The following is a 14,623-nucleotide window of genomic DNA, read 5'->3' on the forward strand; positions in this document are numbered from 1 at the left end:
ATATATTTTATAAATAGATAGATAGCACTGGTGGCCTAGTGGCAAGAAGCTATGTGCAATCCTGGAGGCGCACAGTTCAAATCCACCAGCTGTTCTGCAGAGAAAGGATGAGCAATCTCCTCCCATGCAATTAACTGCCTCTGAAAACCCACTAGAGCACCAGCCTTGACAGTACACAACAACATATATAAATATGAAGACTTCTATGCAGAGTTTACATTAGTTTCTCAGTCCTAACACAGGACTTTTCTTGTAATATTGAACTCTTAAGAATTGTGTACAGCAAAGGCCACGCAATAAGAAGTATTTCCTAGATTAAGACGTTCTTCTTACTGTGCACGTTCCTGATGATGTTTTTAACCTTTGAGTCTAGTTCTTTTGCACCTTGGATTGTCTGATCAACATTGTTGTACAACGTCTGTGCTTTTCTGGAATTAATTTGAGCCTGTATAATAGATAAATTGATTATCAACAAGTTAATTAAGTTTGCAAAGGGAAAATGCTAAATGTTTTGAAATCGAAAAGAACTGTAATTGGCCTTGCATGTTACCTTCTCGTGCAGAGTGTCAAATTCACGATTCAGATGGCTCAGTTCTTTCTCCAGGCCATCCATCTTTGATCCGTGATTGGAAATGGCAGAACGGTAGATTAGCAACTGATCCTGAAAATACAACACAAAGTTAATCTCACTTTAGAGCAGGAATGAAAAGCTTTAACAATGCTCTGAAATACTTGATAAAAGTAGGAGGGAAAATCCATTTAGCAACATGGTTCTACAGAGGGGAAAAATCCCTCTTAATATGCACATACACACACCATGGTTCTAACGGTGACTTGTCTATTAGAAAAGTAGGCTTAGCCAGAGGCCTGTGCAGAGATCCTTCATGAGTGTCTCAGTTGGCGACCAGGTCTTATACTGGTAGCTCGGGATTTAAACATTATGGTGAGAGTGAGAATATCTCAGCTACAGGCTGTGAATACTTCCTCTAGCTTTTCTGAGTTTTCCTACAGTCACTACCCCAGTGAGCTGCAGCCCATTTCTGAGGTGGCTTTTCACTTCCGTCCATGGTGGAGGTGGTTCTGTTTCCCTTGGAAAGTCTGATTCTGGAGACCCTGATGGTGCTTTAGTCCCTGCTGCTTCTCAGGGTACCTGCCTAGCTGCCGTCTTTCCTAAGGCACACGGGAGATTCCTCAGGGTGGACCACAGACTGGGAAGCAAAGCAAACCTCAAGCCATTTTCCAAGAACTGAAATCCTAGTAGGTTTGTTTTAGACCACAATAGAATTCAATTAGAAAGCAATTGAAGGTAAAAAAAAAAAAGAAAGAAAGCAATTGAAGGAACATATTTGAGAAATCGTCATTTTGAAAATTGAACAACACAATCTTGAAAAACTCATGGGTCCAGGAAATACTCCAAGAAAAATTAGAAAATGCACTGTATTTGACAAAAATGGAAACAAGATTTTGAAAATCCATGAAACTTAGTTCCGAGGGGCAAACATACAGCATTAAATGCCTATACTAGAAAATAGTAAATGTTTTTAACCACTAAAATATGCTGTCACCAGCGAAGGAGAGGAAGCCCTCAATGAGATGGATTGACACAGTGTCAGTGGAAAGGGTCCAAGAAAGTCAGATGATAAGGACGGTGCAGGATGGACAGGGTTCAGATCTGTTCACAGACTCACTGTGAGTCGTACTTGACTTGATGACACTTAACAACAACAACATATTAAAAAACTAGGAAACAAAGAAAACATTAAGACCAAAGTAAGCAGGCGGAGAAAAAATAAAGGCAAGAATTGAATTCAGGCAAACTGAATCAGAAAAGGAGTGGAGAAAACTCAATGAGACCAAAATTTTTTAGATCATTAAAATGGTTATCAGTGTAGCTAGAATTATCAAGAGAAAAAGAGAGAAATTTTTCAAGTAATCAATATTATAAAATTATCAATATCAGGAATTTAACAAGAAGGCATGTCTACAGATACCACATATATTAAAATTGTAATAAGGGGGCACTATGAACAATTTGATATGAATACATTTGGTAATTTAAATAAAATGGAAGTAGAATTTGAAAGCCACAAACTATAAAATATCTTCTATGAGGAGGGGAGAAACCCACAAAGGTAATCTTATTAGTCTATTTAAAAAAAATAAAAGAAAGAAAAGAAAATGGAATTCGTTTAAAAAACAAACCAAAATGAAGACAAAACGTTTAAGCAAAGAAAATTCTAGGCCTACATGGTTTTACTGAAAAAGTATATCAAATATTTAAGGAAAATGAATATCACTTCCACCTAAACTTGTCTTTGAGACCCTTCTGTATGGAAGACACTGAGCTTAAAGCTCTATGAGGAAAACAATCAGAAACTATACTTAAAGAATGTTTACTTAGAAATGTTAAGTTAGCCAGTAAGTACTTTTTACCAGAAAAAGCTAACATGCATGTGGGTCAAAAGCATATCAAAAGTCCAACCTCTCAGTTCCTACTGAGAACCAGTCATTCTTGCAGCATCTGAAGTGTCTTCACTTGATGCATCCGCTTGGGAAGCAGCACCACGCTGGGCCCACAGGGACTTACCCTCAGGTCCTTGGTCTGGGTCTCCAAGCGCTGCATCTGCTCCAGCGCCCCTGCACTGGCACTTATGCCCTGCAGCTGGGAGCTGACCAGGCGGAGCTCGTCTCCCATTGTGGCCAGGTCTTTGAGGAGTGTCATCACACAGCTGTCACAGTCTGCAGGGGCCACAAGCAGAGATAAATGTGCTGTGGGGCTGGAGTCACAAGAATGCAAAGAGAGCATAAGGGTGGTACAGCCTAGATGATGCTGTGCGAAGATGATCAGAGGCAAAAATCACAGCGCTACCAAATCCCTAGCAAGGGCTGAACCTGTTCAGGGAGCATTGTAGTAAGAAATGGTGCGTCTGTGTAACCATGGCTTCTTTTGAACATGGGGAAAATAATAATAAATAGCTTTTCTTTGGTGCTTGCAATTTACCAGGCACTGAGATGCAAAAGATACAAGTATTTTTCATAATAAATAAATAAATACATTTTTAAACAATAAATAAATAAAGCAGATAAGTTATTAGATTCTTTGTGCAAAAGATAAAAATTGAGGCTCAAAGAAGTTAAGGGAGTTGCCCAAAGCCATGGACCTAGAAGCTAAGAGGTGAGATTTGACTCTAAGACTGTCGGGCCCACACCTGACCCAGTCACTTCCTCCCCCCCTCCTCCCCCCACTGCTTGCCTAGGCTGGGGACTCACAGTCTGTGGGTTTGGGGGTGGGGGAAGGAGGGTGTTTTCTTTTCTCACCATCACATTCTTCTCCAGGGCCACTATCTCGAGGTTCCTGGTGTAAGCAGTCTGAAATAAGAAAATATCCAAAGAAGACTCTTAGTACATTTATCCTTCAACTAGTTTTGTCGCCTCATTTTCCGAGAGGCTAGGTGGCTCTTCTCTCTCCCATTCCAGGCCATTGCTTAGGGAAATAACTCAGGTTTGCTGCTGGAATTTCTTTTGGGGCCCCCTGATGATAATTCTGCCTATTATGTACTCAGCTGCTTCTCTCTGAAAAGGCCATCATTATTAAAGGTCATTTATCTCAGGAATTGTTCTGATCATTTAAATGTTCTCTCTAATACTTGATAGTGGTGTCCAGATAGCATTCTTAGCAAATAAAAACACCTGTCAGTGTGTAAGGGGGCTCTGATGGCTTAGTGGTAAGGAATTGCACTGCCAACTCAAAGGTGTGCAGTTTGAATCTCCCAGTTGCTCTGTGGGAGAAAGATGCGCAATCTGCTCCTGATTTACTGCTTCTGAAAACCCACTGAAGGGTCTGCTGTGTGTTGATTCCAATTCACCAACATGTAACAGTAACAACAGGGTAGAAGCACTGGTGGCACAGTACTTAAGCACTCAGCTGCTAACCAAGACGGCTGGCAATTCAAACCCACAAGCTGATAATCAGCTTCCATAAGGATTACAGTTTCAGACATTAAATGGGAAGAGTTCCACTCGGTAGGGCTACGATAGCCAGAACTGACTCAGGGGCAACAGGTTTGATAATCAGTGTTAAGTCATCCATGTTTTTTATATATTTCTAAACAACTATTCAAGTCACTCCTAGTATTACCCGATAACATTAAACATTCTCGGAGCACTTTTGAGAATCCACTGCGTTGCATGGTCTTGTGCTAAGCCCAGGAGATACTAACATATCAAAGCAAAAATCATTGCTGCCCTGTTGGACTCTAATGAGATGCAAACACAGTGTTCAGTGAAAGCAAGTGGCTAAGTGCTGCCCCTTGAAATGAAATTTTTACATTTTCAGCTGCAGTCTGGAAATCTTGCTGGCCATCCCGGAATATTCCTTATTCTTCCTCACATCTATATTTTTAATGTCATTCAGTTTTTAATGGAAATATCTTTCATTTCCCTCTGTAAAATAATGTCACTCCATAAGAACAATGATTTAAGCTTTACTACTCCTTGGAATTTTCCTAGGCATGCCACGGGGTTGAGGCGGCACCAAGCACTGCTTTCATTGTGTTACACACACAGGTCATCTCTAATCACCTCACAAACTTTCATCTTTAACACAATGTGTTAGCTAGATTGGCTCGGAATTTTAAACCGCATAGGCTATTTGAATTGTAACTGTGTCATACAGGAATTTTCTATCCATCTCAACTTTACATCATCTGGTAATGGCTAGGTGTGTCTTGACGTCTTTGAGTTGTGGTGCTGGAGAAGAGCACTGAACATCCCATGGATGGCCAAAAGAACAGACAGATATGTCTTAGAGAAGGTGCGGCCTGAGTGCTCTTTGGAGGCAAAGGTTGCAAAGCTTCCTCTCTCATACTCTGGGCATGTTGCTAGGAAAGGCTGTTCTTTGAAAAGAGAAATCATGCTTGAGAAGGTAGAGGGTCAGCGAAAGATAGGAAGCCCCCCGAGGTGATAGATCGACACAGTGACTTCAGTAATGGACTCAAGTGTGTCAGAGGTGATGAGGATGGCACACGACAGCACAGGATTCAGGTCTATTGTTCATAGGGTCACTGTGAGTTGTATTCAGCTCAAAGATAGCTAACAAGAACAAGAACAACAAAAATCATTGAGCAAAATGGAGCTAAAGATGAAGACCTGACAGTAGATATTTCTCTCAGGATGATGTTAATTAATTTACAATCATTTGGGTAATGATCATTTGACTAGATCGAACTCACACATCAGGTTTTAGTTATTTATCTAGCCTACAAATAATATATGAGGGAGTTTACCTAACATATTTGATAGATACCTTACAGTGGCAGCAGGATCTCAGAGCTGAAGCTAAAGGTAAGGTCTGAAGTTATCTTGGTGATAATGAGTTGAGTTTCAAAGCTAATTTACTTTGAAAAGAAAACTAAAGCAAGCTATTCACCAAGGTTGCAAATACTCCCTGGGCAATCCCCGGACTGTCAAAACAAAGGGACAATTAGTTTAGCAGAAATTGCTTATGTTTCCCCAAAACTTCTGCTTGGGTTCCTAGCCTGCTATTTTGTATTCATTTGATACATGCAGGTTAATAGATGTGAGTAGATCTTACCTCCAGTCAAGGGGTCACAACTGCCCAACTGGCCATTGCTGTTACAACTGCATGGCTGGCAGCTACCTCCAAACTTCTGGGGATTCCCGAAATATCCTGGTGCGCACCTACACGTGATAAAGACAAAGAGGAAGCACTCAAAGAACTCCTCAGGTAGTCAATCCAGTTTTATGTCACCTAAGTCCCTGTTTGGCGTACTATAACTTTATATGTTGTTGTGGACCTTTGAGTCGGAACCGACCCATAGCTGATCCTCCAGTAGGTTTTCAGAGACAGTTAATCACACAGGAGGAGCTTGTCCATCCTTCTCCTGTGGAGCGGCTGGTGGCCTTGAACCAGGTGCCTTTGGAATTGTAGTGCAGGTTCTTGCCACTAGGGCACCAGCATGCAGGCAGAATTACAAGGATGTTTCCATGCAAGACATTGGTTCCTTGAATGGGAGAGGTGAGAATGGAAGGCAGGCAGAAATTATTTCTCTTTCTTCTTTGGCCAGAGGGCTGTGGAGTCTTCAAGTTCTCCCTGGACTGAAAAGAATGCACACAGCACAAGGAGTCTGACCAATAACCAATAAGGCAGTCAGGGATGGTGGATTTATATGTGAGATTTATGCTACTAAAGTTAGCACATGATTAAAATATTACTTAAGACAAATTTCTTCACAAGAAGAAATAAGAAAGTGACATTCACCTAATTTCTAACTTTGCATAAAGTGGAAATATTTCCTAGCGCATTAATTCAATTGAAATGGTAATATAGAAAAACATCTGGCACAATGCTGGCATATAACAGGCTCTCAATAAACGGTAGCTGCCATTTGCCATCTAAAGACTGATGAGTCTATTCAGCTGCTAACTAACACGTGGAGGGTGAAGCCTTCTCAGAAGCATCTTGGAAGAAAGGCCTGGTGATTGACTTCCGGAAAACCAACCACGGAAAACTCTTCGGGTCCCAGTTCTACTCGGATACACATGAAGTTGCCATGACTTGGTGGCAACAGAAGATGATAGTGGTCATTATAAAACATGATAAAATACTATGTGCATGTTACTATATGCACATAAGTGGGTATCATTTTGAATTAATGCATTTCAGAAAGCAGTAAGAAACAGAGAAACCTAAGGATCCACTAATGTTGTTGTTGAGTACCATTGAGTCAGATCTGACACACAGCTGTACCTCCAGTGGGTTTTCAGAGGCCATGGATCTCACAGGAGGAGACTGCTCATCTTTCTCCTATGGAGCAATTGGTGGATTTGAACTGCATGCCTATGTGATGGCAGCACAGTTTCTTACCACGAGGCCATAGTAGAAGAGGGGACTACACTGAGGCAGCTTACTTACATCTCTTACACAGGTTGGTAAGGCACTAATTACAGGGTTTTACTTTTCTTCATGTGACTGGTTACATATTCTGCCTAACAAACCATGCTACACAGAAGATCTATGTTTTGAAACATTTCTCTAGCTGTCTCACCTATATCTACACATTCCATGTAACAGATGCATAATTATAAAGCACCTTCTGTTTAAGATGCACAACTATTCAGGGAGCTAGATTCCACCGCTTCCCTGTTTCACAACACACTCATTCTTGATCATGAAACAATTGCTTCCTTGGTTCTCAGTTTACAGTAGTGACTAAATACAATGGATGACGAGAAAAGGTCCTGGTTTCACTGATGGCATTGGTTCAAGAAATCAAGAGCAGAGAGCACGTCTGTCAGTTAGGGCTGTGAGTGGAGGAGGGAGAAAGACAGTGAGAGCTTGGTGGGCACTGGGCCCTTCCTAGCAGCCTCCCTTTCAGACTATGATCCCTCTTCTACGTAGCAAGATGCTCTTCACCTAGTCCTCAGCCTGTATCGCCCTCGTGTGTATCACTGGCATAGTTGCTGGCAGGCAGGTGCCAGGAGTAAGGTCAGAATCAGTAAATGAGTAACCAAGGAAAAAATTTTATATCAAGATGTCATTTACCTATGAAAGGTTCTCCCTTTCCCAAGTAAAACACACACACACACACACACACACACACACACACACACACCGCAAATAGCTTGCTTCCTTAAGAAATTAAATGTAATAAGCATAAGCTGGGCTAAGTGTTTAGTTAGCGGACTGCCAACTGGGTGTCTCCTCATGCTTGTTACTATTCTCTACTTCATTGTGAGGCACAAAAAGGAGAAGGAAATGAGAGGCTGACTCAACAGCAACTAACAAACACAACAACACCAACACAATAAAGCATGCATCACATTTTATATCAGTGCCTGCAATACCTTCACAACCCCACCTAGCCCCACCCATTTTCCTTGTCTCAGCTCAGCTGCTCCTTCACTTCCTCACCCATCAGAGCTTGTAGATGTTCTACTGTGGTCCAACTTAGCCCTGTAATGCTATCCCAGTGTGTTACTGTTATGGCTGTATACATACATGTGCACAGACAGAAGTAACTGTACAGCTGTATACACACATGGTCACAGAGAGAAGTAACTGTACAGTTGTATACACACATGGTCATAGAGAGAAGGAACTGTACAGCTGTATACGTACATGTGCACAGAGAGAAATAACTATACAGCTGCATACATGTGTGCGGAAGAAGGATGATCAATCTCCTCCTCTGAAATTATGCTGGAGGGTCAGCTATGAGTTGGTTCCGACTCGGCGGCACACCACAATGTACATGTGTGCACAGACAGAAGTAACTATGTAGCTGCATACATACATGTACACATAGACGTATCTATATACACGTACCTATTCATAAGAGAAACAATTACAGATACCTCTCTGATTTAGTACTTTAAAAGACAGGTTTCCTGGATTTGAATGCTTAAAATGTTTGTCTCTTGGGACAACCCAGTGAACTGGCAAAATATAGTTCACAACATTCATATTCTGCATTGTAGGGAGGTGAGTCACATCTAGGATCTTAAAAGGTTTTGAGCAGCCATCTAAGATACAATTATTGTCTATTCATCTGGAGCAAATAGGGAGCTCTGGTAGCCTAGTGGTAAGGAGCTGCATTGGCAATCCAAAGACATGCAGTTCAAAACCAGCTGCTCTACAGAAGATAGGTGGACAAGCTCCTGTGAAAACCTACTGGAGGGTCAGCTATGTGTCAGTTCAGTATGACAACAACATCAGGACCAAAAGAGCAAAAGGAAACCAATGTCTTAGAGAAAAGCCCACAAGCCTGCGTGAAGTACAGCCTCAAGGACCCTGAAACAAGAACAAGGTGCCTGGCTACCACTGAGCGTCTGAGCCAGGCCATGAGACATGGACTCTGATGGAACTGAAGGAAGATTCCAAACAGAACTCAGACTTTTAAAATGTCCAGACTTCTGAGGCTCCTGCTCTAGGCTTCCTGCTCTAGGAAGCTGCTTCACAGTGGAGAAGGCCAGAGTTCATGGAGGTTCACAAAGAAAAGGTGGACTTAGGGACCTAAAGGAAAGAAGGACTCTTCTCCCCAGTCAACAAAGAGAGAGCCTCTCCTTAGAGCTGGCACCTTGAATTTGGATTTCTAGATCCTCAGTCTGTAAAAGGGCAGTAGGGGGCTCTGGTGGCCTAGTGGAGAGAAGCTGTGCTACAATCTCAAAGGCACACAGTTCAATTGCACCATCTGCTCTGTAGGGGAAAAAAGATGGGCAATCTCCTCCTGTGCAGTTAACTGCCTCTGAAAACCTGCTAGAGGGTGAGCTAGGGGTCTGCTCCAACTCTATGGTACACACCAAGACTGTAAGATAGGGAGCTGTAGTGACCTAGTGATAAAGAGTTGCACTACCAACTCAAAGGCACGTAGTTCGAATCCACCCAGCTGCTCAGCAGGAAAAAGATGAGCAATCACCTTCCGTGTGATTGACTGCCTTTGAAAACCCACCAGAGGGTCGGTCATCTATGAAATGGCTTGAAGGCATACAACAACAATAACAAACTATACCAATGAAGGAATTTTTCAAAGAGAAGAGCAAACTGGGGGGGGGGGAGGGGTGGCTGGGAGAAAAATGCAACAATGAATGAATGTAAATCCAAAATCTCTGTAAATGTTCATTAAAATAAATTTTAAAAAACCCAAAAACTCTAAGATAGCACCAGTCAGTTAAGAAGTCAAAATGTGCGTTAGTGGGAAAATCTGCTGTCAAGAATCCCTTTAAAATGTTGAAGACCCAAGGCTGTCAGTTTGAGGACAGGCAACTGATGCAAGCAACTGTCCTTTCAATTGCTTCATATGCATCTGAGAGTTGGACAATGAATAAGGAAATCTAAACAAGAACCAATGCCTTTGCAGCATAGGGTTAGCAAAGAGTGTCGAATACCCCACAGACTGTCAAGAGAACAAACAAATCTGTCTTGGTGGAGGTGAAACTGGAGGGCTCCTTGGAGACAAGAATGGGGAAGCTTCATCTCACATACTTTGGGCATGTTGTCAAGAGGGGCCAGTGGGTGGGAAAAGGCATCAGGCGGAGAAAGGTAGAGGGTCATCGGAAGATAGGAAGATCCTCAAGGAGATGGAGTGACTCGGTGACTTCTGTAATGGGCTTCAGAATGACAGAGTCGTGAGTATGTCACAGGGCAGGGCAAGGTTCAGATATAGTGCTCACAGGGTCACTATGAGTCATAGCTGCCTCAGTGACACCCAGTAACAGCAACAAACAGCAGGAAAATAAATTTGTTGGGGGGAGGGGGAGGGCCAGTCTTGCTGGATCAATCAAGAACCCGAAGAATTCCTGGAATCTATCACCTGAGATACTTTTTAAACCTTGAACTGTAACTATCCAACTATCCTCTAAGACCACCTTTCAGTGAAATAACAGAGCAGCACTTAAAACAAGGAGCATCAGGATAGTGCTCTATTAAACAACAAGAACTGTGATACCAAAAAGCCAACAGTTAGATTAAAGCAGAGATGAGGAGATACAGGAACAAGGAAACTAGAGGACCAGAAACAGACCAGACAGAATGCAGCGGAAGAGAATGCTGACTCACTGTGGAAAATTAAAAATACAGCTGATGGTACAGGACAAACTGTACCAAGAACTCAACCGAGAACCCAACTTACTGTGTAAACGTTTTTCTTTTAAAATTATGTGAATAAAAGTTTACAAAGCAGATTCCGCTCATCACATTTGTTTCATTACATTTTTTTCTTTTAGAACACTACTTTCAATACCCACAATGGAATTGCCCTTTATGCCCTTCCTCCCTGTAATTCTTATATCTGTTAATCCTTCTCTCCCTTCCTGCCTCCAAAGCCTTATCTTTGGGGAAATGCTGCTCTTTAAGTCTTCTTTACCGTGTCAATGTTTACCAAAAACATAATAACATATTTAAAAAGGGATGAATATGACAGAGGCTTGGGTGGAAAATATTCATGACACTGCGTGTAGGGATATATAGCAGTGTGTGTGTGTGTGTGTGTGTGTGTGTGTGTGTGTGTGCGCGCGCGCGCTCGCACTTAAGTGTATCTATGTAAGTTTGATTATATGTACTAGCTCTGGTGGCCTGGTGGCAAAAAGCTAGCTGTGCTGCAATCCAAAAGCCACACTGTTCAAATCCACCAGCTGCTCTGTGGGAGAAGGATGGGCAATCTCTTCCCATACAATTAATGGCCTCTGAAAACCCACTGGAGAATCAGCTATGGGTCAGTTCCAGTTCGATGGTACTCCACAACCACCACCAGCATGCATGATGTGAAGTTTAGAATGTAGAGATCTGTACAATGAGGGGTGAGGAAGCAGGCATATGGGTGGTAGTAGAGAGGCATGTGTTGGGTAGAAGAGTATGTAGAAGAGTGGAGGGATGTGTCTGTCGGTGTGAAGATGGAAGGGGAATGCTGGGGTGAGGAGTCTACAGAGATTTGTAGGGGTGCGCCTATATAGCTGAGGAATTGTCATCTGGCAGCCATTCTTATCAGTCCGTCTTACTCTGGAAGCTCCATTGGAACCTGCCTGGTGTCACAGAAACAAGCAAGCCTCTACTGATCAAGGAATCAAACTCAGGTCTCCAGTAAGGAAGGGGAGGACTCTCCCACCGTACCCCAACTGCCCCTTGCATGAGAGATTGTTGTTGCTTTATTGTTGAGTCAGAACCAATTCATAGCTGAAGTCATGGTTTCTTGGAGGCTATAAATTGCACCAGAGCAGAACATCCAGGTTTCTCCCAAAGATTCAAAGCCCTTACCTTTGAGTTGGCGGCTTTTCCACTAGCTCGCCAGAGCTCCCTTGCATGGGAGATTAGGACCCCCCTATTGTTGGGCAGGAAGGGATATATAGGAGGTCTCTGGGGCTGGGTGGAGCTGTGGGTCTATGCCATGCTTGTCAAATTCTCAGATTTCTGAAGCTGGAGGAAAATAACCAGCTAGGAAGAAAATGAAGAGTCTTGGATTTTTCTGAAGAGCTTTTTCTAGCCTTCAGTAAAGCAAACAGCCTCACCTCTACCTCTGAGCTTCAACCCAGGGGAGCCCCACCCACCACCAGAGCCTGCAGCAGCCTGCCCAGGGAGCACCCCACCACCTCCTGGGGAGGGAGCAGCACCCACCTTTCACACTGTGTTCCTGTGTATCCAGGTTTGCAGGAGCACCTCACGTTCCCTCCATTCACGACACAGCCGGTGGCAAAACTTGAAAGAAGACAGAAAAAGACACCAGTGAAAAGAAAAATCAATAGGTTTTATGCCTTATTTTTGCTCTAAAGAATGACTTGCATTAAGCGAAAATCAAACCCGGGGGTTCTTCAGGCAATGTTTTGTGAGAAGAAAAATTTACCCGTCAAGATTTGTAGAGATAATGATGTATTGTTTCAGCTGACACTGGGCAAAGCGTGGTGAGTCAAGGGCAAAGGCATTTATTTTCTGTTCTTTCTGGCTTGGAGGAATACATTCCTCCCCTCAAGACAGAGCAAAAGAACTCACTTTGGGAGAGATGATTACAACAGCATTTTTCCAGGAATAACAAGGAAGAAATAAAACAAGTCTAGGCATAAGAAGAACAGAGAGTTCCGATCCTTTTTTCAAATTTTCTTCTTGTTTATTCTGATTCTTTTGTATTGAGCCCATTGCCTTCTGGGAGAAAAAGGTATCGGGGTGGGGGGTGAGGGTGGGGTGGGTGGTGGGCCCCCTGAGCCCCAGAAAGGACTGAGGTGCAACAGATATTCTAGTTAACCGAGGGAGTTTATGGGCACTCCCATTCCTTATGGCCACACTTTGTCAAACCAAGCAGTGAAATTCTCATCCCCCTTTTTAACTGGAGGAATTCAGTGGCAATATGACTAAAGCATTCACTGCCATCCAAAAGGTCGGTATTTTGAACCCACAGGAGGAAGATGCGGCAGTCTGTACCACAAAGATCCAGACCATGGCAGGTTGACTCTGTCCTGCAGGGTGACTGAGTCAGAATTGACATAATGGCAATGGGTTGGATTTTTTTTTTAATAATTTTAATTAGCATTTACAGAGATTTTGGATTTCCATTCATTCATTGCTGCACTTCTCTCCCTGCCCAGCCCTCCCCACCCCCGCCCCCAGTTCACTCCTCTCGTTCAAAAGTAAAAGAAACACTCCAGGGTGGGTTGGATTTTTTATACTAATCCAAAGATCAGGGAGCTCTGATGGCCTAGTGGCAAGAAGCTGCACTGCAATCCCAAAGACACAAGGTTCGAAGCCACAAGGTGCTCCATAGAAGAAGGATGGGCAATCTCCTCCCATTCAATTAATTGCCTCTGAAAACCCACCAAAGAGTCAGCTATGGATTGGTTCCAACTCGATGGTACACAACAACAACAACACAACAAATCCAAAGGTCATACCTCTCTGGTTCAAATCCACAGGTGGCTTCTCAGGAGGAAGATGGGCAAATTCCTCCCGAGTGAGCTACAGTCCTGGAAACTCACTGGAGGATCAGCTTTGGTACAAGCAGCAGCTAAGCTTCATCGATTTAGCTCTCTACTGACATACGCTGGAGAAGCAGCTTCTTAATAGGTCATAAAAAAGGCCTGTCAACTCTGAAATGTCCATCTGTTCATCAAACGTTTGCTGTTGTTAGCTGCACTCGAGTTGGTTTCTGATGCACGGTGACTCTACACTCGGCCCTGAACACTGCCTGTTCTCACCATCTGTGTGACCAGCTGTGGCTCAGACCTCTATGACTCTGGCTTTTCAATGTTTGGTTTTCTAAAGTAGAACATCCAGGGCTTTCTGCCTACTCTGTTGTAGCCTGGAAGCACCACTGAAACATGCTTAGCATCTTAACTACATGAAAGCCTCCAATGACTGAGGCAAGAATGGAATGCAGGGCCTGGGTCTCATGTGTAGAAGGCAAGAATTCTACCACTGTCCCACCTCACTCATTGAACATTACACTCAGGTAGATGTGAGGGGAAATAATTCCATTCTATAACTGATTATACAAAGGCATTTGACTGTGTGGATCATAACAAGTTATGAATAACATTGTGAAAGAAATTCCAGAACACTTAATCGTGCCCATACAGAATCTGTACACAGACTGAGAGGCAGTCATTCAAACAGAATAAGCTGCTATCGTGTGGTCTCAAATCAGAAAAGGTATGTATGAGGGCTGGGTCCTTTTACTGAGTTTACTCAATCTGTATGCTGAGCAAATAATCCAAGATGTTGGCCTATATAAAGAAGACCACAGCCTCAAGTTTGGAGGAGAATGCATGAACAGCCTGTGATATGCAGACGACTTAGCCTTGCTTGCTTGAAAGCAAAAAGAATTTGAAACACTTAATTGTTAAAGTCAAGGACTTTTGTATGGATTATACCTCAACATAAAGGAAACAAAAAGCCTCACAACTAGACCAATAAGCAACATCATGATAAACAGATAAAAGACTGAAGTCGTCAGGGATTTCCTGTTGCTTGGATCCCCAATCTATGTTCATGGAAGCAGCAGTCAAGAAATCAACAGACATTACATCAGATAAACCAGTTGCAAAAGACCTCTTTAATGTTTTGAAAGCCAAAGATGTCATTCTGAGGACTAAAGTGTTCCTGATACAAGCCATGATATTTTCA

General features: G+C 42.8%; 1 protein-coding gene across 1 annotated transcript in view; it reads right to left on the minus strand.

Moving 5' to 3' along the window:
• The window catches only part of LAMA3 (laminin, alpha 3), a 383,386-nt gene that overhangs the window by 71,606 nt on the left and 297,157 nt on the right, over positions 1 to 14,623 (minus strand). Inside the window, 6 exon segments of the mRNA XM_006895048.1 lie at positions 334 to 445; positions 551 to 661; positions 2,588 to 2,739; positions 3,319 to 3,369; positions 5,594 to 5,700; positions 12,128 to 12,208. Coding sequence (XP_006895110.1) covers positions 334 to 445; positions 551 to 661; positions 2,588 to 2,739; positions 3,319 to 3,369; positions 5,594 to 5,700; positions 12,128 to 12,208 — 614 coding nt within the window.

This window comes from Elephantulus edwardii, unplaced genomic scaffold (genome assembly GCF_000299155.1).
Source record: "Elephantulus edwardii isolate Elephantulus edwardi_28Jun2011 unplaced genomic scaffold, EleEdw1.0 scaffold00155, whole genome shotgun sequence".
In the NCBI taxonomy this organism is placed as follows: Eukaryota; Metazoa; Chordata; class Mammalia; order Macroscelidea; family Macroscelididae; genus Elephantulus; species Elephantulus edwardii.